We start from the raw sequence: 23,466 nt of genomic DNA on the forward strand, positions 1-23,466 counted from the left end.
AAGCTGGAGACCACAACGAGCCTTCCCTCAGTCTGCTCTTCTCTAAGCTGAACAGTGCATCCACACACACTGCTGTGCACACGCATTAGAAACATCACGAGGACCCAGCAGAGGCTGAGGTGGCACCCATGGAGAAGTAGGAGACGCCTGTTTCTGGTTCTGAGGACCCCCAGGAGCCCCCAAGTGCCTTGACACTGCTGCAGCCTGCACCCTAAAAGCAGTGATGTACAAGAAGTGGAAGATAATTTATTTTAATGGCTGCTAGTTGGATACCAGCTGGAATTATCTTTTAGCTGTTGCTGTTTGGACCACGTTTTCATGATGATCAAGAACTGAAAATACATAGAGAGAATTTTCCAACAGATTTCCAAAACTAGATTTGTCATGGGAATTTTGTAATCTAAATGAAACTGATCTGTTCAAGTCAGTCTGACACAGTGGAGGCAGTTTTGTTACTGAGGAGGTCATGGGAAGCTTGATGGGTGAAAAAGCACATCTCTTTCCAGGTAGGCTTTTCAAGGGTAGAATACTGGCTGGGTAACATGGCAAGGCTTGCATTTCTGTTCTCCACCACAAGCTCTTTTTTTGTTGTATTCATCTGATATTTGAAAAGGGAATTTTTAAGCCAGCTTTTTTGTGTGCTGTTCGTTGGTACGTATCCAAGGATTGCCTTCAGATATGAATACCTCTCTGTCATGCTAATCACAAAACTCTTCACTTTGAAAAGCAGAATTTGTGCTTATATTTGCTGGTGAAAAAGAATGTGAGGCAGGGCAGAAACAGTGAAATTGGAACCAGTTCTCCAAGAGAAATTTGTTGAGGGAATAGAACCAGTTTCTGGATCTGCTTACCAATGCAAGCAGACAGGGAGTTTGAAGACTACCTCAATTTATGTGACAGTCGCTTAACTTTGGTGCAAAAAGAAGGAAAAACACAATGTTCAGGCAATGACTGTGGCCTTGTCTTCGTCCAAAGCTGCAGCTGGACACAATGGATACCCTCCAAAGGAAAACTCCAGATATACAGCTGTAGAATACTTAAATATTGCAGCCAAAATAGCAAACTAATTCCCAATTTGAATTGTAAAAATATGTTCATTTCAGTGAAACACATGGTACTTTTATGTACTGTGTTCTCTTATCTCTCTAACTGTCTCAGCAGGTTGCCACAAGTAACACGAGCACAGCTTACGGCATTCTTTCAAACATCTGAAAAGAAAAATGACAGGTTTCACTCACTCATACCAGCCTTTGGAACACCTCTAGTTGCAATACATTATTTTTCAGACCTTCTAAGCAAACCTTTCATGTCTGAAAAGTTGTGATTCACAAACACTTCGCTACTTCAAAGACTTATCAGGTCATAGATTTCCCCCCTCCCTCCTCTCCCCCCATCCTTCTTGCTTTAGGAGACTTGATAATAAATTCAACGTGTGAATATTGACTCCTAAGGGTGATTCTTTCAAGTAGTCAAATACTGCTTATCCAGCTAGGAAGAGGGGCCAGCTGACGTGATGATTGTCATCCTGCTGTAACTGGGAAAGCTTGTTAACACTGCTTAGAAAAATCTGAATGTTCTCAGAGCAACAGTTTTCTGTGCAATCTACAAATCATTTCAGGGAAAACTTTATTTATTCCAGCTTGACAGTGTTTAACTCTGAAAGACAAGTTAATATTAAACTGTGTTTGGTATCTCAGCTAATGTCCTGAATATCCAGATCCCACACAGTGTTCAGACTAGATTTCCAAACAGATAGGTTCCTGCCAGCTGATCTGTGTTTGTATTTAAGGAGGTTATGAATATTTTGGCTTTCAAGTCAAATGTCTTTCAGAGGTCCCATTTAAAGGTAATAGGAATCAAACACGGTGCACATCATGCCAACAAAACAGACAAATTTACTCATACCGAACTGAAGAGGCAACTTCTGCCTGAGAGAACTGAACTGCTGATAAGAACCAGTTTTAAATAATAGTAACTGACTCAACCTCTCCATAAACATGTGAAAATAAGAACAAATCTTTCAGGAATACTATTAAAATATGTGCAGCCTTAAAAGGAAAAAAAAAAAAAGCTGATGGGAGCATGGGAGTTATGTTCAAAGTTCCCTGTTGTCACCATTCACCTACTACAACAGTTCCCTTAAGAGTGGCTTTAGCATCTTACAAGTCTCATTTAATGTTGATATTAATGTTAAGTGGATCTTTCAAAAAGTTGTAAGGTAGGTTGCTTGCTGTGCAGCTTCTGTGTCATTACAGAGAAGGCTTCAATACTTCAGAGGAAATCACATGTGATTCACTATAATGTATTGTAAGGGTGCAACAAATATTCCTCCATCACTCACTATTAAGTTGAAATGTTAAGTATTTTTTCTGTGTAGAAATACAGACATAAGCACAACGTTTGGTAGACTCAATCACAGCAGTGGTTTTCCTATAATGAAATGAAAATTATAGTTCACATCAAAGCTGCTTACTGACCAGAAATCATTATTATTGCTCAACGATGTAGAGTTCTCTTTCTTTAAAAAGGAACCAGCTACCTTGCATAATATTTAAACAACATTAAACATTAACTGCTGTTTAAAACAGCAGTTTCATGTAAAGTGAAAATCATGAAAGCACAAATAGTTTTATGAATTTTAGCAATATTTTTGAAGTGTAGAAGAATCTTTAATCTGACAGTATCAGTTTTTCAGTATCAGGTGGTTGGACTCTTAGCCACGAAACACGTTTGCAAAGCTCAATCTTTCTGCTTGCCTATATTCTGGAAAATTCTAGGCTGATGAGCCTCTGTCTATCTATAATGAAAGGTTGATTCCTTATCACAGAAGAGAGCAAATGGAATCAGAACCCAGCTAATTACTCGTAAGGAAGGCCTTCTATAAATCAGTTATGAGCTACAGAATTTGATTGATGACCAAGGAGTATCAAATCAGAGCACGTTATTGGCCAAAAGTTATTTTATTCTAAAGGGGTTGCTACAGAGAAGATCATTTACAATGACATAGAAGCTGGAAATATTGAAAGAGAAGTAGTGTAGCGGGGACACTGAAGGAGGCAGAGGAAAGAGAATGGAAGCTAATAGCTGAAATAATGTGTCACAGCTTGTGAAGGAGGCTGGGATAACAGCAGCAGGGAAAAGAGAGGAGGCTGTGTACTCAGCACATCCCAAGTTTGCCTGGAATTGACACTTAGAGGTTTTAAGCTGTCCTGTGTATCGATGTATCTGTCTCAGGAAGACATTCAGTACTGCATTATTTCTTTGACTCATTTCAGATCTTCACACGGTTTCATGTTCGATGGGTCCGTCTTAACAAGACTGGAAAAGAAGCCACGTTCTGTTGAAAACAAGAGGTTAAGAGCTTGAGTTAAAATCTTAAAATGTGCAGTGGCTGAAAACAACGTGTCTCAAGGGCTCTGCTACGTAAGCAGGGAATTTTTGCATTGGTACAGAACTGGTGGAAGAAATTCAATATTTTAATTTGTACTTAGAAAAAGAGCTAAGCCACATCCACCTGAAGGCAAACCAAACACAAGGAGGAGTGCTTTCACCACAGCTCGTACGTGTTTTTTACTCCACTTAGGAATGAAAAGAAAAACTTGCAAGGAATATTGACAAAACAGGTGCAAAGCACTTCCCCTTGCTGACAAACTTTGCTATTTCATCCCTTTGATTACTCTAAGTAATAGAGTGCCTGAAAACCAGTTCCTCCAGCATCAGGAGAGCTGTCAGCTGCTTTTTAACTCTTGACCCAATGTCAGAATCTGTCAGCATAACACGGGGGTGATTCACCAGAGCGGCAGCAAACAGGCCAAGACCTCAGGGCTGAGGCAGGACTAGGCTCTAGAAGCTGATCCAAGGATTCATGAAATCCCAGAACACTTCACCCCTGCCCTTTTGGCTGGGCTAGACCTCTAAGTAAGACCTCTTGAGAACAGGAAAAGGATTTTTTCTTAAATGCCCAAGAACTTCAGCACAAGACAGATGAATCAGTCAGTCAGATGCAGCGTGAAGATGAACGGTGACCCTGCTTCCCAACACAGACAGGCAGCTGTTGTCAAGTTAACCCAGCTCGTACCTTTGAAGCAGAAAGGCAGAGTGAGGTTGCCGTTCACGCACTGAACAGGCACGGTGTAGGCACAGGATTTCTCTTTATTCTTGCAGTAGAAGGAAATAGTTTCACCATGCATTATGCCTTCCTTAAGATCACTCTGAACTCGTTTCTTCTCCCCTTCGTACAATACTACAGCTTTCTTTACCGGTATTTTACATGGCTCTGTAAAGTAATTCAGTTATAAGCAACACATAATGATATTTAGAGCTCCATTTTGAAAAATGAACAGAATAGATCCTGTGAGAGATTTCCATTCAAGAATGAAAAACGCTGTGGCCCAAACACACACAGTATTTCTGCTGATATTATTGATGCTGAAGAACTTCACACCCCTGTGTACAGGAGCAAAAAATTCCAGCAGAAGCCCAGCCCCAGTAAAATTCCTGATTACATTAAATAGGAAGAGAACAGGAAATATTCAGACATCATACATTTTGGTGGCTGATTATTGGAACCGGTTCCAATATATCTCAGTGTAGAATGCTGAATGCTGGGATTCATCTTAGATTATCAAGGCCTTGATATCACAGCTTCAGTTTACTTGTGAAAAAACACAAAGCTGCAATAGCTCATTAACAGGCAGTGGTGCTCTTTTAGGAAAATGAAATTGAATAGGTGGATTTTAAGTGATAGTGTACGTGTACCTTTGCAGGCTGGCTTTGGAGACCAGTTCCCTGTCTTCTCACATCGGATATGCTTAGGTCCCTCCAGCACGTATCTGGACTGGCAGCTGAAGCTGACACTTTCATTGTAGTGATATGTTCTACGAACAGCAAAATTTAAGAATCCATTTTCTATTCCCGTTGGAGCAGGACAAGTGACAGCTGTGGTATAATAACAAAAGAGAATTAAAGCTCTGTCGCTGCTGTGGTTCTAAAAGATGCAGCACATACTTCAAAATATCTGTACAATTTTCACATCGGTTCATTTCAGCATCTTGCACAAGAGAAAGTAGTCAGGGAAAATATTAAAACAAATGAAGAAAGAAAGAATTTAAATACATCTGTTGTGGTTGTACACGAAATGTGGTATCATTTCACAGCACGATTTTCTAGCCTAAGGATGAGGTTGTTTGCCTCTGAGATGAATGCCAGAGTTTAGCAGAGGGCTGCACTCAGGCAGCCAGGCTCCTCCACGCTGGGAGCTGTTTCGCAGCCTTGTTTGCACAACCTTTATACCTGCAGCAAATATTTTGTCAATCCCGTTGCGTGCAGCCTTGCAGATACTGCCAGCGGTCACCTTGCATTCGTGATTCTGACTTTCAGATTAACTATGCTGTATGTTTACAAACAACATGCTTTTTGTTTTTCCTGTAAAAGAGTTGTTCTTCTATGTTGAGATATACAATTCTAGGATTCTGAAAGTAAGTTACCCACCCCTGCACTCCGGAATGCTGCTCCAGGTGCCGTTGGCCTGGCAGGTTGCTGTCTCATTTCCAATAAGTGCAAGAGGTGGTACACATTCAAAAATGATTGTGTCCATGAAGTAAGAAATATTTCCAGGCTTTGAATGACGGTAAGAGAGGACTCCAAATTCGGGAAGTGAGGGAGGTGCACAAGTCACAGCTGGAAGAATACAGCACTCTTAGAAATAAAAGCTTAGCAATTTTTGCTAGTATCACAGGAGTGACTTGCATAACAAAAGTAACCCACACAGTGCCTTGTGGAAGTATAGCTACAAAACTAAAAAGATCAGATTAAAAGTCTCAGGAGCCTTAGCATACGTAATCTATGATTTTGGCATTGCTTTTTATACAGTGTTATGAAGCATATTGTTTTTTTCCATAAAACAGGACAGGTCATAGCAAAAACATGCATGGCAGCTGTAATCATGATGCTATGCTCTTTTTTATATACAGGGAAAATGAATTTGAAGGGGACGAGCATCTTACCTTCAGCTGTGATCCCTGATCCTGGCCTTTCACATAGAGCTTTAAACTGTATTTCTCTTTAACCAGAACCCACACCTCTAAAACTAAATATACAAGCTGCTTCTTGATTGTTCCTTATCTTTTTTGGAGCACTGCAATGGGAGGCTTCTGAAGAAGATTATGTGTAATTCTGAGTGATGTAGAGGAGCCCTTCCATAATAGCAGGAAGGATACAGTAGTTCTTGGGTATCTGAGCACATACGTTGACACTGTGGGAAGATTCCACTCCACTTGCCATCTGACATGCATTGGCTTGTCCTTGACCCAACAAGATTGTAACTGAAAACAAAAAGATCTGCTTATCAGAAAGCTTAATGAACCTTTTTGTATGGAGAAAAATCAGTTTGTTCCTTAAGAAGATTTCCATTTCCTGCACCAGGTTTAGCAAGTGTCCAGTTCTGAAATCCTTCTCTAATTCAAGCAGTTACTAACCTCAGAGGAAGTTCAGATTCAAACATGAAAACATATTAATATCCAGGTATTACAAATTTCCAGAAAGAATGCTTGATACAGCAGGGTATTTCACTTTCAACTCTACATTCTGTTTTAATGTTACAGTAATTTCTGTATCTGATGAATATTGTGGATATTTGTAAGTAGTGAGCGCTGAACAGTGATGTTAACCTTAGAGTTCTTTAGGAGAAGTTCCTATCTGATTATAGCAATGAGGATGAATCTACCTGTAAAGAACTCAGCAGTCACTGAAGTTACTGAAATGCATTATTTTATAATAATGCCAATTTAATTTACATATGTACTCCTTCTAAATGCTTTCCTCTACTCCTCTGTACATATATTATTACTATTACACTGACATTTAAAGAAATGCTCGTTTTATATCTATCATGTCAGTATCACATAGCTGCATCCTAGTAAATTATCATTAATGAAATGAAACCGATTCAAGTCCCATTGCTACATTAGAGATCATAGATGAATTAATTTATTCCTTCTCTTGTCTGTTTTGCAGAAGAGGGATATAACTGAGGTTTAGTACTCTTCAATGATCTCCGGCCTATAGCTCACCTAGGATCTTCCCAGGTAAGCACTGTTTATTAATTGCTCAAACAGAGTGACTGCATGCTGCAATCAAATATCTCTTTGTGTTTAACTTAACTGTTTCTTTAAATGGATCCTCATTTCTAAAATCAGGATGCAGCCTTCAGTAAAAGTGCATTTGCTTCAGGGGCAAAATTAGGATTAACCTCATGTTTTCATTTACTGAGCTTAGTAAGACACAGAAACAAATTTTTCAGCCTCCAGAGCCTGACAGCATGATGACTCACATGGAGATTATCCTTTCTGTGCTGCAGGATTTCATCTCATGATGTAATAAGAGGATTTTAAAAGCAAGGGAAGTGGTCTGGAATGAATCTTTGCATAAAATCTCTGCTATTTTCATGGTTTTCATGTCTGTAAGACACTGCTTTGGAGTAGCAAAACCCCATGATACAATAGTTGGAGCTGAACAGAGAAGGACACCCAGATATACCAGTTTTAAGTCTCTGAAGTGCAGGTGGATTTTAGTGTGGCATTTTCTAAGTTCTTTGGCTTGCAATGCTCCAACACACCATAGTAGACCATAGTGTTGTGGTTTAGATTTTGTTCTGAGTAGCACAAAAAAGGGAGTGCTCACCCTGGATTGCATGAAAAACTTAAAGAACTTCGATAGTGGAAATCTGTAGAATCAATTGTTCCGTGCAGCAATGGTTCAGGGGCAGGACATCTCTGTGCTGTTAAATAAAGTTTAAAAAGGATATTATTTCACAAGGTATGAAGCTAGCATAGTGGAAACAGGTTGATCTTATAGGGGTCTGACTGCTCTTCAAGTTTTTCCACTTCTGTGTACTGCATTTCATAACCTATTTTATGTTTCTATCACATCATAGTAATGGTAGGTTCAGAGTTTTCATGACAAATACACTTTTAGCAATTGATTGTCTGAGGAAAACAGCTGCTATGCAATTAAATGATAAAAATGAATAGCAATTGATAGGCAGATATCATCAACCAATGTATGTCATTAGGAGTATAAGCACCACTGAGATGAACCAACTTCAGGTTCACCTTGTCTGGTTCAAAATCCATCACTGTCTGGGAACAGAGGTGTAGGAGAAAGTGTGTGGAAAGGTCCTTCTCCTGTTGCTTTCCCTCTTCCCCTCCACACCCAGTTTTTCTTCTGGCAACTGTTTGCTTTCAGGAGAAAGTTTAGAGGAATCTCAGCACTGAACATATTTAGAGTCAGGAAAGTAACAACAAAAAGCATCAAAAACACAGCAAAGCACACAGCTCTCTGGTGGGAGGCAGGAAGCAAGATAACTTCTGTATTTGCTTGTTTATGGAAAACTCAGAAATACAAGGAAAGAAGAATCAGAGAACAGAATCACGTCAGCATAAACATATCAGAAGCACCACATGGACTTCAATGCATCCTTTTCAGTTCAGTGCATGGTATGTTAACGAGAAGGTGTAAAATCTGGGGGTTGGATCTATGTTGCTTTACTTACGTAGGCATAAGAGCGTGTTGAGAGGCCACCTGCCAGTGGGCTGGCAGGTGTACTTCCTCAGGCCGTTGTTGGGGACAAACCCTGGCCTGCAGGTGTATTCGACTTCCTCACCCACATTGTACTCATTTTTGACTACACTGATCGTGGCAAACAGCACTTCTGGTGGCTTGGGACAGACTGCAAGAGAGGAGAAAATTTACAAAAAGTGAGCAGAAAGCTTGAGATATTCTCATTTCTAACCCAGAAGCACAAGTTTCTGTATCACAATCAACTATCTTTCTCTGGGTTCCCTCAGTGGCTGTTAGAAAATGGAAGGCACTTACCTTTCACTGCAAGAGCATTGTGAGCCAGAGCAGCCGTGCACAGGAGCAGGGCCAGGGAGTACATTGCTGCCAGCCCACCAGCTTCCACAGTGACTCTCAGGCCAGTGGTTCCCTCCTTAAAAATAAAGGCATCCATGAAAGGGTGGTTACATATTAACTCTTTGTATTTATTCCCACCCAAGTAAACAGAAGATAAAAGGGTCCTTGTGTTGCTGGAATAAAGGATGATATAACCATCACATGTTGCTCTTGCACATAATGCATGGATTCAAAGAGTCTCTACTGAAAATGTCTCCTCTCCGGTTGGTTCTGCAAAGCATCTCCTGCAGGGGCTGATGCTTTTGGGAAAACAGTATCATCTCCTCAGCATCTGTAGAGGCTGAGGATGGTTGGACCAAAGAATAGATCTGTCATGGAGATGCTTTTGTTTCTCACCCAAGCTTGTACTCTTCCATATACTGCAGAGTTATAAAAATCATTTAAAGGCAGAATCACAGAATCAGAATGATTCGTATTGGAGTGACACCAGTGTTGTTGTCAGCCTGCAGTGATAACACCAGCTTAATGGTGGTTTGTGCCGGAAGATGATCTGGCCTGGAACGTCAGGCTCCGTGGGCCTGTTTTGCCTGATTCATGTTGACAGTCATCATCTTTCAATTAGCAGACAACTAGCTAGCCCTTGCTTTCCTACTTCTCTTGCTGTTCACAGTACCAGAGACACAGGAAAAGTGAAATAACAGGTCTGCATTGTGCTTAATTTGTGACAAGGGTCTCAAATTTGAATCACTTTTTTTGGGTGGCATAGAATCTTGTTTTGACTCTGCCATTTGGGGTCACGAAGTCAAACGACACTGCTATCAGCTGATGCTCTGATCATTGCATTTTTCCCAATTTAGCAGATTTTAATTGCAGGAACATCTCAAGTGCAACCAAAATAACATTCGTGTAATCATTGTTCCACAGTTCGCTGTTTCTAATCTCAGTATCCTCCTTGCCTGCTGACTCACAGCCTGTGAGGGGGAGTGAGGGACATTGGGAGCTCAGACAAGAAGCTAGGTTATGTCAGATATCCTTCCTGCTGTGATCTTAAATACCTTGTTTATTTTTGCTTTGTGCATTTTCTCTTTTTGCATTTGAAACATCGTCTTTATCCGCAACATCAAACAATTAGGAACATGCTGGTCTTATCAGAAATGAAAATATGTGAATGTCTTGCTCCAAATGTTTACCAAATACACAGTGCCAAAGAGCAAAGTACAAGTTCTAAATCAACCAAAATAAAAGATAGACTTAATTTTCTGTTTTACAACTGCTCATTTTTCCTTTAATCCCAGCCTACATCATCCTTTTCTTTCTCTACACACTTTTCATGTTTCCCAACATGCTGCTATGCTGTGCTTAACTTCCCTGCCTTCAGGTTATGTCCATCCTCGGATCTGCCTGCTGTTTTGCTGACATTCTTTTCTGCGTTTAAAATAGCACAGGAATAGGTGGGCACCATTTAATCCATTTCGACGCCGACCGTGTGAGCATTTCTCACTGTGCTCACCAGATGGCAGAATGGACCAGAGAACGCGTGCCATGCACACGATGTAAACTCCAGCTGAAGTTTCCCACACTAGGAGAGAAGAAGACATAGAAGAAAATTTGGGTCGAATAAAGCACACACTAATCTTTGTGTGTCGTTTGAACATCCGTTGTGTGTGATAACTTCGCAGTTTCTAAGACTGGAAATAATTGAATATGATTTGAATAATAGCATGTGAAACTGAAAGAAAAATATTGAAGGATGCATTTCATGCAACTGCACAATGACTGCTGGTATTGTGATTCATTTGGAAAACATACTTCCCTGCAATAAGAATAAATTAGAACACATCACCAATAAATGTGTCTTCTTCCATAACTGCACAGGAGGGATTCACCTCAGCAGAGCATGAGCAAATCGATCTCATTCTGTCTGTATTTGGTGATAATATGCAATCGTTTATATCATTTGACATCTCATCAAATCCCTGTGTTACTTATTACTATAGCTCCTATACACCCGGACTGAACTCTGTTTTGTTAGTGGCTGTATAAATGCAGAGCAGGCTGATGTTCTCTAGCACAGATAGTGTTGTATTCTAAGGGAAGAAGTGCTAGCTGCAGGCAGAGTAGTGTAAGGACACACTGAGATGATATTGGCTAGCACAATATGCAGAGAATCAGTATCACAGCAGTCTGTTACCCGTTTTTGTGCTAGCATAACCTAAAAGAAGAGTGTGTAGGAGGGGTGTGAATGAACTTTGCAGAAGCTGTTCTGCCTGGGCAAAAATATGAAGGGCTGCAAGGCAGAGATCAAGAGCGTGTGTTTGAAAGGATAGCAATCTAATGATGGAGCCCAGCATCACTCACTGAGCAGAGTACTTTCATTAATGAATAAGAGATGGGGAGAGGATAAGTCAGCAAAGCCATGAAAGTGGAATGGGAATATGAAAGAGTTTAAAACAAAAAATAAAAAGAATATAAAACAGAGGGATACTAAAAGAAAAATGATGAAAAACAGCCTATGTAGCAGCATTCTTCCTTGATACCAGGGGTCAACTAGAGCTGTCAAGACAAGAGGAGAATACATCGTGGTAATTGGGACACAAGATAATGAGAAGTTGGACAAAAACTTTCAGGCAGGAAACAGTCTCTCCTAGAGAGAGACTTTTTTTTTTGCAGAAAGTTTGCAGGAACGAGATAGACTGGAGGTCAGGTCACTGCAGTAACCATTCCCCAGCTAATGAGACAGACTTTCCTTGGATCTGTCCACCTGCTTCTCCAACTGATGCTATAGCTTTCATGATCTTGTAGGATTTGTCACACCTCTGCTGCTGCTGTGGACTCGCTGGCAGTCTGTCCTTCTGGGTGATGTGTTGGGTCATGTCACCCACCATTCTCAGGATTTTACAAGTGTTCTTCAACCAGAAAATGTGTGATATTGCCCGGTCAGTTCAAAACACAGATGTTTCTCAAGTCCCAAAGACTTTGTTGCTTAAGGACACTGAGATAAACTATTAAACAGAGATTTAATGCAGCTCTCTCTTTTCTGCCAGCACCCACTTACTGAGGCCCTCTCCCTCTAGCATGAAAGCTGGATTTGGAGCTGTGCTTGGACCAACAACTTCATCCTTTTCCTACATGGATGAGATACTCAGATTCCAGCTTATTTTATTTTTCATTCTGTTCCCTTTTTTTCACATGTCCTTCACTGGGTTTGCATGTGCATGCCCATTGCTCTCTCTGGAGTATGAGATAATGGTCAGATGGTTCATGGCTGTACCCATGCTCCTCGATGGGAGCAGGTGTTAAGCTGCAGCTCCAATCATTGCCCTTCATGTTGCTGTGATAGTTCTATTAATATTTGTTCAAAGTTCATTTATGCTCTGCACAAACATTTTTATCACCTCCACTCGATACATCCGATATTGGAGTGCTACATAGCACTGAAGAGATAACAAATGAAAAGTAAGAAGGTAAACTGCATCATTTGCAGTCTTAAAGAAAAATAATTGCCTTTAGTTCTGGCCAAGCCGAGGCTATCTCCTAAATACTGGTTCCATTTAATATTTAATATGGAGCTGTGTAGATAATTTAGATTTATGTATTCATGATGAGCAAAATATTCAGCCAGCCAGAAGCCAAGATCCATCTGCACTGATTTAGTTTTCCAGTTGATGTGTATGTTCCCTACCTGCTGAAAGTAAACACATGGTAATTCACATTGACCTGGAAGGATGGCTCACTGACATCAAAAGTAGACAACGTCAGTATAACTTTTTAAAACACTGTTTTCATGTAGAAACATAATTTAGGGTTAAATGGCACTATGATTTCACTAACTGAAGTTAGTGAAATAATCATCATTTCAGTCCTAGAGCTCAGATCACTTTAAGCACCTACCACTTTACAGGAGGTGTGGTACTAGAATACCCATTTCTGTGTTAACTGCTGGGCTGGCAATAGCAGTTTCCCAGCTCTGAGCAGGTCTGTGCTGTCTTACAGAGATGTTCCACTTTTCACATACATTAAACTCTCAGTGTACAAAACCAGAGAGTATTTTAAAGCCACTTCCTCCTCTCTGCCTTCTCATTTCCTGCACAGAAAATCCAGAGAATCTCTCACAGTTGTACTGCAACCCAAATATTGTACAACAGTCTGTTCCTCTGATAATTTTTCACTGAATTCTGACTTAAAAAAAAAATCCTGTGCTATATTTCTTCATCAGGAGTACTGAAATATGAAGTCTTGGGGGCAAAGTATTCCCCATGAGAGTTTGACTCTGCAGTGGCTAGCCAGAGAGATTGGAGAAGACATGGTACTTACCCATTTCAAACCCACAATTTTCTCCCACAAAGCTTGAAAATATATTTTCTAGATTCCCTTCATCATTAATCTTCTGCTTTCTATGAAGCCGGATTTCCGTGAGAGCTTCATTATATAAATGTACTGCCTCAGGTTGTCATATTGTTTACAAGCTGGGGAGAGTTCAGCCTCGGTCAGGATCTCACACGGGATCTTCCAGGGCAGCACAGTGCTGCAGGAATGTACTTTGCACTTCCAGTACATCAGGAACACCATTAACGTTTTACCACTTCGCAATCCAGTGGAGCAATCCTCGCTAGCTTCCATCCCACAGTGACTGCATCGTTCTGACATTGACTTCTGCGGGTAAATGAGAGCACTTTTATGCAGTCTCTGTCTCCCCTGGCACATGGCCACAATACTATCAGAAAGCCCAGCCACCGTCGGGTTTACTTACTGCCGCTCTTCGGTTTTCCCGAATGACGGATAAGAGGATCAATAATTAAGGAGTTGTTAGGTATATCCATCCACATCAAGAACTTCATTTAAAAGTGCTCGTGTCTCTAGGAGCAGCCTACAATCGATGCGCTTTGGCGGTGTCGGAGACTTCCGCTGATATTGCCAAAGAAATCGGCAGCTTCAATCGAGAGAGATCTTCTGATCTCTATTAACCCACGGATATGATCTGTGAAATTCTTTCTGGGCAGAATTCCAGACTGTTCCAGATGAACAAATCCATCTTCTTTGCTATTCTGCTCCTGTGCTGCGTACGGTGTCATCATAAGGTGGGTACTGGTCTCTCTTACGTCCAAAGCCAAAACCCTCACAAGCCAGGCAGGGGCTTCACAGTGCTTCGTGGGGGACTTCACGTGGGATTTCCTCACTGCTTTTATGCCTGAATTGAACCAAGTTACACAGAGTTAACAGCATGACAAGACTAGAAGTTTCTGCCAAATCTTTGTTCATCAACACTAATAACTGACTATAATATTCTCTCATATGTTTTTAGGGTGGTACTTAGCAGATTTACTCCAAAAGGAGAATTTTCCCACTATTGTATTGTCTGAAAAAAAAAAAAAAGAAAAATCTCAGAATGGAAAACTTTGTGTAACAGTGGATCCAGCATAAGACTTGTACAAGCTGGATTTCAAGTTTTCTTGAGTGTTTAAATTTAAGTAAGTTTAAGGCTGATGTGATAGGAAAGATCAGTTTGCCCTGAGCTACATGTTTCTCCTGCGGCTGTTTCAGCTCCTTGATGTGGCCTGTGTCTGCTGCTCCTGACATCTCATTATCCTGTGTCTGGATCCTGTTCACAGACTGATCTCGTACCAGCCAGTACGATACTTTTATTGTATGGACCATTAGAGAGCACGAAGATATCAATAAACTAATTTCAGTTTGTGACAGCCTCCTATCTCCAGCAATAAATCCAGGGCAAAGTGTCTCCAAAAGGAAACAAATTTTGAAGGGGCCGGTATCGATGACTGGAATCAGATATTTAGAAGGGCTTAAATTCTATTTGGACAACTAAATGAAGGTCATGCTTTCCGGAGTGCTTGCTTTATTCAAGTAAATTTTGGTCATACTGGGTTATTTGGAAAATGTAGCTACCTATTTTGTTTTCCAGAAGGACACATTACCAACCTCCACATGCACATATATCTCTGAAAACATAGATTCTAGTGCTGTTATGTTTTGTTACCTAGCCACGTTTTTATTGTAGCTTTGTAGTTTGGTTTAAATAATATTTATCAGAGGTCAGTTTTCTTTCTCAAAGCACATGAAGACACAAAGATGCTGTCAGCATTTTGGCCATGGAATGAAATAAAATTGCAAATGTTCCAACACGTCCAGTACTGAGACCAGTGACATTCTCATGAAATGAGAACTTCAAACTGAAGTTCTGAAAGGAGAAGATGTATGCTGTGCAAGTTGGCTCCAAACCTTTCTGAAGAAAGCTGTCTGCCCAGCTCTTATCTCACAGACATGGGAGAGTACAGCTGGAACTAAATCCCCTGGCACTTGGGCAAGGGATGTCCTGTCATTCTTTTTCCTTAGCAGCACTGTGTGTGTTTGGTTTTAAAATGATATTTTCTGGAACAAAACTTTTTTCAAGTGTAGCTCACGTTGGAAGAACATCTGCAGCATTTTGTATTCTTGTAAGCAGCAGTTCTGGGCTATTAAGGTCACCACGCCTTGTGGAACTGAATGGTAGCATGGGAGTTACTTAACGCAACCTAAAGAGATGTTCCCTTGTTATGATATGTATTAGGCTGCTAATCTTTTCAGTCTTTAATCCACAACACTGGATTAAAAGACCAAAAATAGACTCTGCTGTCTTTAAAGGACAGTTCCTATTGGGCTTTTTGTTTGTTTGCTTTGGAAAATGAAAATTCCAGTGGGAAATCAAATGAGCAATGAATGCTAACAGAGTCCTTCCTCACACTGTGTCTTCAAGACACAGAGGTTTCCCACACTTCATTTTTCAGTCAACTGGCAGTTGGGTGTTTTGAAATTTTTTCCTTAAATTAATGTCAGCTTGTTTTGAGTGCCAGTGTTTTCTCTTTGCAGTTCTCCTAAATTAAACAAGCATTTTAAAGCCGTGTTTGCCCAGCCAGACTCCTGTCATTTCCATTATTACTGTTTCCAGAAGTGTAAACACTTGTGCAGAGCACAGCCGGACCTGGAACAATTGGAAATCTTGTCATTGGAAACGGCATTCAGCTTTCTCCGTGTCAACATGTCATGACATCATGGTGGCACACAAAGAAGGGCATATCCTGTATATTGCAGCTGATAGGTTTTGTTTTCCTCTCACAATAATTCTCTAGAATAAACCAACTGTGACATGTAAGTTACTGTTTCTTACACCTGCGAGAAGTGACACCCGGCTGTCAGAAATAATAATTGGAAGCACAGAATATATCGTGTCTGTTTACGTCTCATGTTTGTTTGGCTTGTACAGAATTATCTTCCCTTCCAATAGAATATTTGTTTGAATACAGTAAGTAATAAGATACTCTTCACCTTGCTGTTCACATGGAAGTAATGGGAAATTTCTCTTTCACTTCGGTGTCAGTGAGCTGACACCACGTGGCCCACAGCCAACACAATGAAGCTGTAGCTATTGTCCTGACATAGAGATGTGCCAGTCAGTACCCAAAGCAGATGCTTTTGCAGCAGTACAGAATAAGTTACTCATTGTCCTGGGTATGGGTCAGAAAGGACATGAAGGAAAGGATAACGACAACCAGAAAAAAGCTTCAGGCCAGTAGAACTTCTACATGTTTTGATGGGTGTATTTTCCTGTTCAAAGCATTGTACTTACACAAGCTACCAGAGCTCCTTTAACCCCTGAATTTAAACCCTACATGCACAGTTAACATTTTGCATCGAAACTACTGGAAGAAAGAAATAGGCATTGAGGAAATCGTTTTGTCATCTCACCGCTGACTGCTTTCAGTCTGGGGAAGCTCCTGGCCTGTGGTTAGCAACACCTGACTTTCTCTTTTAAAGATGTTTGCTCTCCCCTGAGCCCATGGCAGCCTCCTGCACCAACGCTGATCCTCGTGCTCTGTTCCTCTGGGCAGGGATGCCAGGGGCCCATTGTCTACCACAAGAACCACCTACTTTGTTTCCTTTGAACCTGTGTGCCATGTTTCTCTAAACAAAATAATAGAGGCGCTCTTGTTTGGCTGGCACAAGAGAGGTTTGTTCTTTTCAACGTGCTTTGAGTGCTTTGTTTGTATTTCTGAGTCTGAGCCTTTCTGCCTTCTTTTTTGTGTGTACGGTTGAAGACTGAAATTTGCCTACACGAGAGAATTGTTCTGATGCTCTCAAAAGAATCTGAATTACTTTTTGGAAGCAATGTTCCAAATTTTGCGGAGAGATCGCTGGTGGGAAGGACAAACTGCAGAAAAACGGTGATAACAAACACTCCAGCTGAGGCAGAAATTTTTTATTTATACAATCTAGAGAGAGACGAAAAAGCCATGAAACGTCCCAAAGGACGGCCGTCACATTTAGTGTGTAACAGCATCAAGCTCTGATTCAGCTGCAGAAGCAGGAGGTATTTCAGCATGCTCCTAATGCACCTGAGGTGTGAGAAAGGAAAACAAGTGGTTGTCACTCAGTGTTCTGATGAGAACATTGATATGAAAAATGAAGGTCTATTTTACCCTCGGTGCTCTGTATATCACCAGCTATTTCTTTCCAGTTCTATGGAGTGCAGTGGGGATAATTCACATCTCTGTGTGACACATGAGCTTTGCACTACTTTCAGTGAAGTGCAGGTTGGAATAATGGCACCATGTATATGTAACAGAAGAAAGAAGGATTTTCCTAATTGGTGTGTACCAGTGAATGGCAATTCCATCCCTTGGACCGTGTGTTATCAGGTGCCAAGCTCAAGCTTTCACGTTAGTACTAGCATATGTGGACAAGCTGCCACATAGAATCATTGATAATAAACTCTATCTACTGATCCAGTATTTCCAAACCTGCAGTATCAGGAACTCTGGGGAGGAAAAGCAGAAAAGAGAATCTGGGTAAGTACAGAAAGACACAGGCAGAGTTGCACAGACCCTGCATACATTGATGCAGAAAGACTCCAAGATGAAGATACGAGTGCTGGTACAGGAAGGTGCAAAGAAGGCAAGGTGGGGATGGGTCCGTGGTTGGACAGGATGAGCTCAGTGCTCTTTTCTAGTACTTAACTTAGTGATTCTATAGTTGTATGAAAATATTCCTTCCTCCCTGCACAGCTCCAGCAGCAGATAAAGGAAGGCTCACTCATGTATTTACGCTGCCACATCCTACCTTTTTCTAAGTCTTGGAAGCACGTACAGCACATTGTTGCCAAAGTGTCTGCGTGAGAGTAAGAAACAAGGTTGCTGCAGAACTAGCAGGATCTGGAAAAGTTGTAGCAGCAGTGGGCATGATCTCCTGCGGTCCAAATGTAACAGGTTTGAGAAAGGGAGCCTCAAAACTAAACCCTGTGGGTGACTGCAAGGACAGAAACAAAGAATGTGTCATATGGGGGGAGGGGGGGGAAGGAAAAGTCGGCTTTGAATTTTGACCAAATCCTGGATATCAGTGGAAACTGGCAGTGGGTTTGGGCTTCATTATGGCAAACAATTATTCCACAATAGTTGCTGGAACAAATGTCTCATAAGCTGACTGTGTGAAAATTCCTTTGAAGGATGGGATTGAATAAAGGAAATCATTTTTAGGCAACAAGTTTGCAGTGAAGTCATCCTTCTGGAAAGGAATCTAAGGGCTTGCTCTGATGGCTCTCTAGAAGAGGAAGTGATTGTAATTTGTTTTGAAATGTAAGGAGAAATTGGGCTGTGAACTTCCGTATAGGTCTGCAGCAGGAAGTGATTCCTTTTTTGTTGCATACTTCTAAGAAGCAGGAAATAATAAAAGAGAGCAACAGCTGCCTTAGGCAGTGATGAAGGTGTTCTCTTTGCCTTTGGCTTTGAGTTGTCCTGATGCAGAGTGCATGCATCAGAACAGAACAATCTGGGACCTTTCTCTGGGATGCTCACAGGCCTGAGGTGGTACTGATGCAGATATAGAAAGCCCTGGAGGAGCTGAGCTTGTTACAGCAATCATCTTCAGGGGTACATCATCCAATGGGACCTTCCAGCAGAGGAATATTCACACATGACTATTATTTCTTATCAGGTGACTCTATAAACCAATTCGGAGTTGGAAATTCTGAATCTGCTCTGATTTAATTGCCACTTATATGCCTGAACACAAACGGCAGTGCTGACTCCTTGGCCAGATGGCCTGAATCAGAAACAAACTGCAGCACTACCCGAAGCAGAAGAGCAAGGCCGGGGCTGCTGATGGGGATGTGTGCACTGAGACCAACAGACCACTTTCCTCCAGTAATTCACAGAGGAAGTGTGAGTTCCTGTAGCACCCACAGGACCTGCAGGCAGAGGAAACTGGGTGTCCGGGCTGTTAAAAGCTGATGTTGGGATGCATATACCAAAAGCATCTGGTGAGTGGAACATGGCATCCTTTCATAGCACTGCTGTGAAATTTCCTGGACATGGTGAAAAATCTTGATTTTTAAACACAGATACCCATACATACAGATTCTCGTGTATTAATGCCTTGTGTGAGGTGCATCCAAAATACTGTGGTCAGGGGAGTTGTACATTACTTACAGCAAGGGAAGGTTATAATGTCATATTGCTTTACCTAATCTGAGCGTTGCTATGCACTCATAATGGATTTTTTCCCTTGCCTAATAGCCATATTCATAATATACATAAAATTGGTCGGGTCTGACATGCAGTGAGGCAGAGGAGTGACCCCAATGTGATCTCACAGTGTCACAACTGTGGCTTTTCCCTGGGGCCTAACGAGGCGATCAGCAGGTGCTGGAAATAGGAGCCTGGGACATGTGCCAGAGTTTCAGTGAATGAATCTCAACCAGAGATTCATCTCAGGGAAGAAACTGGAATGCAAAATGATTCAGCAGGTTTGTGAGATTTTAAGGAACTACATAAACTCCCCCAAATCCCATGCAATGGAGGTGTGTCTGATTCAGTTGGGTTCTCCAGCTTCAGTAGCTCTGTTTGTAAAACAGCACTGAAGGAAAAACAAAACAAAACAAAAAAAAAACAACAACAAAAAAAGAATGCATTTCATATTTCTTGATGGAATACTTAACGAGAGTACAAAATGTTTCTCAGTGCTCCTCATGCTTTGGCATAAGTTAATTAAGACAAGAAAAATCCATTCTCTCTGAAGAGGAATAAGAGCTTTGAAACATCTGTGCACAATAGGTAGAAACCAAATGCAAAATCTTTGTTTTATTGAATTTCAGATCAAATTTGGAAGCGTTTGCTTGCAAAATCAGAGTCTATGAAGTAAGAGCACGTGGCAGGAGCGTGGGTTGGCACATGGGCTGATTATTTAAGTCTAGAATAAAGGAAGCCTGATCTTGTCCCTATTTCTTTGGTGTGAGGCTGTGGTGTGCCAGCTCAGCCAGGCTGCACCCAGAAACCCAAGCTGGCAAAGCAAGAGGGAGAGAGATAACGTGCAGTGATTGCATCGGTAAATGTCTGTGCTCAACTTCTCCCATCAGCAAATAGGGCTTAATTGGAATTAATTGGCCTTCTTTCAGTCTTGTGAAATAATGCATAGTGTATACGCTTACATAGACAGGTGTGGAATGGTGTGGGGCAGAGGAACTTATAGTCACAGGATCACAGAACTGTAGGGGTTGGAAGGGACCTCTGCAGATTCCCCATGTTCAGGTTTGTGCCCCTTGTCCTGCTGCTGGGCACCACCAAAAAATGCCCAGCTCCAGCGCCTTTGGCCCCCGCCCTTAGGATTTATTTCCTTTGGGACACACGGTGTATTTTCACACACACACGGCCGTGCTTTATGCCGTGTACAGATCTCTGTAGGAAACGGCGTCTGTGCCGGGTGCGTACAATGCTTCCACGTTCTGGGACTGTGATCAGGAGCGGAGCTCTTATTTCCAGAGCGTTACGCGGGCACGAAGACAGCACAGAAGCGTCCCTGCATGCGTGCACACACCAACTAATGGAAAGGAGTTGCGTGCCCGCTTCCTGCCCGTCCCGTGGCAGCGACGGCTGCTGGATGGCAAAACCATCGTACCGAAGGGCAGCGGGCGGTGCGGGCGGAGCCGCGCTGCGGGGCGGGGAGCGGGGAGCACCGCGCCGCACCTCCGTCGGCGGCGGAGGGGCAGCAGCCGGAAGGGGTTGGGTGCCGCACCGCGGCTCTGCGCGTGTCGGCGGGGCACGCAGCCCCGCTCGCAGCAGGTGCCGCCCCCGAGGGCCGGGGGGAGCTGGGAGCGGCTCCGTGCCCGCCCCGCCCCGCCGCGGCCGGGGGCTCGCTCTGCCCCGCGGGCGGAGCGGCGACGCGGGGCCGGGATTCTCCTCCTCCTCCTCCTCCCGCTCCGACGTCAGGCTCGGGCTGGGGCTCGGGAGGCAGCGCCCGCCGCCGCCGCAGCGTTGCCAGAGGTTCGGCGGCCGCCGGACGGGGCGGACGTCGGGGCGGCTCCCGGCGGGCAGAGCGGAGAGCCATGGCCGACGTGTTCCCGGGCTCCGAGCCCGGCGCGGCCCCGGACGCGGCGCGGCGCTTCGCTCGCAAAGGGGCCCTGAGACAGAAGAACGTGCACGAGGTGAAGGAGCACAAATTCATCGCGCGCTTCTTCAAGCAGCCCACGTTCTGCAGCCACTGCACCGACTTCATCTGGTGAGAGACGGCCCCGAGCCGCCCCTTTCCCCGCCGCGGTCGCCTCCTGCCCCGGTCCGGGCTCTCTCCCGGCTCCCGCCTCCGTCCCCGCTTCCCCAGCGCCGCCTCCCGGTGCCGCCGCTCCGGGCAGGTGAGCCGCGGCCTCCGGCTGGGCAGCGCTGCCCGCCCCGTCCCGCTTCGCGGTGCCCCGCGGCTCCGTCTCCTCCCTCGGCCGCGGTTTGCGGCCCGGCTCCCGGGCGCTGAGCTCCGTGGCACGCAACTTGTGCGGCCCCGCCTGGAACTTTGCGCTCGATTTATTCCCTCTCGCTGGGAAAGCGCGGTGCTGCGAGGAGAGAGCTCCGAGGGAATGGCTCCTGCTAGAGGGAGGGGAGGAAAACTTCCTCCAACACTCGTTACTCAGCCTCCTGGGGAAAGCACGCACCGAACCCTGCTGCCGTGCCCTCTTCTGGGCAGCAGCGCAGCTCCGCTGCCGGCCGAGCACCGAGCGGGGCTGGCAATGGGGCTGGGGCTTCCCCGCCCGCCCGGCTGCAGCTGGATCCGCTGGGGTGTGAGTGTGGCTGCTCTTTAGAGAACCGGGCTGCGGTTTATTCCGGGGTGTGCGCCCGGCTCTTCTCGCCTCGGCGCTGAGCTCAGCCTGCCTGGGCAGAGCATCCCTCCCTTTGCGTGCTGAAAGTAAAGCTGTGCACTGGAAACGCTTAGCATACGTTTGCAGAGTGAGGAGAGGAACAGAGATGAGGAGAGCGCAGAGGAAGCAGGCCAACTTTTAGTATCTTATTTGGAAAGAAAAAAAAAAACCAACAAAGCAAATTGTTGGAAAAGTGAGAGACCTTTACAAACTGCTTCAAAATGAACGCAGAGCAGACTGAATTGAACTGTGATGCTGAGTGCCACAGTTCCAAACCAAAGGTCGGTGCTGCGGTGAGTGAGGTGCCCGGTGACAGGATGGCTCTGAAGGGAAAGGATATCCTGCAGCTGACAGGTGGCACAGGGAGCTGCTGCGGCCCTTTCTTGCTGCTGAGATCAGTGCGTTCAGCACATGTGACAGCTCTTGAACTTGTTTCATTTCCTTGCGTGAAGACAGACAGGTCTTGAATGAGCACCACGCACCGTGAAAAGTGCTTCATCTCTTTCCAGAATGACACGTGGCTATTAGCATCTGCTTTAAGGTATAAAGAATGGCAAAAGCAACCCGCAGTGAACTGAGCAAATAGATTTTCTACTTAGATTAGGCTTGCCCAGGTAATACCTCCTGAAATAACACACTGTTCCTTGCTTTCCTGAACAACGTTCACCTCTCAGCTTTGCTTCTGAGCGCTGACAGATTTTGAAGACCTCTTCCTTTTAAAATGTGCTGAGCAGGGTGTGGGGTGGTGCTGCCTTCCTGCGCTGCCGAACGCGCTCAGTTCAGCCCATAAGGAGCAGCCGTGCCCTGGGGAGCAGCAGCCTTTGCCATCTGGCTCTTCAAAAAGACAAGAAAATAAAACCAAAAAGCCCATTTCGTGTTCTTAGTTCTGCTCTCAGCTTTCCCACAGTTGTATTTGCACGCTCACGTGTTTTCTGCTTTTGTGCAGACAAGTGATAATAGTGACAGAGTGACATTACAGTACGGTCGTGTGCTGCCAAGTTAGCAAACTTTTATATTTCTTCTGGGCCTTTTAGTGGGGCTTTTTCTGGGCTTTCTAGCTTGGGCCTGCCTACATTGATAGTGGGGGGAGTGCTTTTCAGTAGAAGTACAGAAAAAATACTGAAGTTGTACAACATCCCTTCCCACCTGAGGTAAGAGCGTACTGAAGGTTTTTCCCTTCTCTAAATTAAATTAAAAAAAAAGTGAGGAAATGATGATAACTTTTTCAGATCATTTCTGCAGAGTACCCAGTGAAGCTTCACATTAACTCACGCTGCCTGCCTCCTGCCTGGGCTGTTTTCTCTTGGCTGTGCAGCTCTCCAGTTGAGAAATGGCCCGCAAAGAGGGGAAACGCAGGGAGATGTTTATAGGTCAGATCCTCAAAACAT

At 43.5% G+C, this 23,466-nt stretch overlaps 2 protein-coding genes across 3 annotated transcripts in view; one reads left to right on the forward strand and one right to left on the reverse strand.

Moving 5' to 3' along the window:
* Window positions 1–2,941: 2,941 nt before the first annotated feature.
* Window positions 2,942–8,956, reverse strand: APOH (apolipoprotein H). The gene is made up of 8 exons (XM_065735424.1): window positions 8,875–8,956; window positions 8,552–8,728; window positions 7,681–7,777; window positions 6,247–6,323; window positions 5,491–5,679; window positions 4,759–4,938; window positions 4,079–4,276; window positions 2,942–3,337 (listed from the first exon to the last, which is right to left on the reverse strand). The coding sequence occupies exons 1-8, from the start codon at window positions 8,936–8,938 to the stop codon at window positions 3,267–3,269; spliced, it is 1,053 nt and encodes a 350-aa protein (XP_065591496.1). The 5' UTR covers window positions 8,939–8,956; the 3' UTR covers window positions 2,942–3,266.
* A 12,143-nt stretch (window positions 8,957–21,099) lies between these two features.
* The window catches only part of PRKCA (protein kinase C alpha), a 113,414-nt gene continuing 111,047 nt past the window's right edge, over window positions 21,100–23,466 (forward strand). For both annotated transcript variants that reach the window (XM_065735412.1, XM_065735414.1), the window contains exon 1: window positions 21,100–21,453. In XM_065735412.1, coding sequence (XP_065591484.1) covers window positions 21,281–21,453 — 173 coding nt within the window. In that variant the 5' untranslated portion in view covers window positions 21,100–21,280. The remainder of the gene's footprint in view (window positions 21,454–23,466) is intronic.

This window comes from Cyrtonyx montezumae, unplaced genomic scaffold, assembly GCF_038088225.1.
Source record: "Cyrtonyx montezumae isolate F1298 unplaced genomic scaffold, pur_monq_1.0 scaffold_19, whole genome shotgun sequence".
In the NCBI taxonomy this organism is placed as follows: domain Eukaryota; kingdom Metazoa; phylum Chordata; class Aves; order Galliformes; family Odontophoridae; genus Cyrtonyx; species Cyrtonyx montezumae.

Excerpts from the sequence above, each read along its gene's own strand:
- APOH (XM_065735424.1), bottom strand. The coding sequence starts at position 8,938 with ATGTACTCCCTGGCCCTGCTCCTGTGCACGGCTGCTCTGGCTCACAAT. Across the intron at positions 6,324-7,680 it reads AGTTTTTCATGCAATCCAGG|TTACAATCTTGTTGGGTCAA; the intron begins GTGAGCACTCCC and ends TTTTGTTTTCAG. Across the intron at positions 5,680-6,246 it reads AATCTTCCCACAGTGTCAAC|CTGTGACTTGTGCACCTCCC; the intron begins GTATGTGCTCAG and ends GTATTCTTCCAG.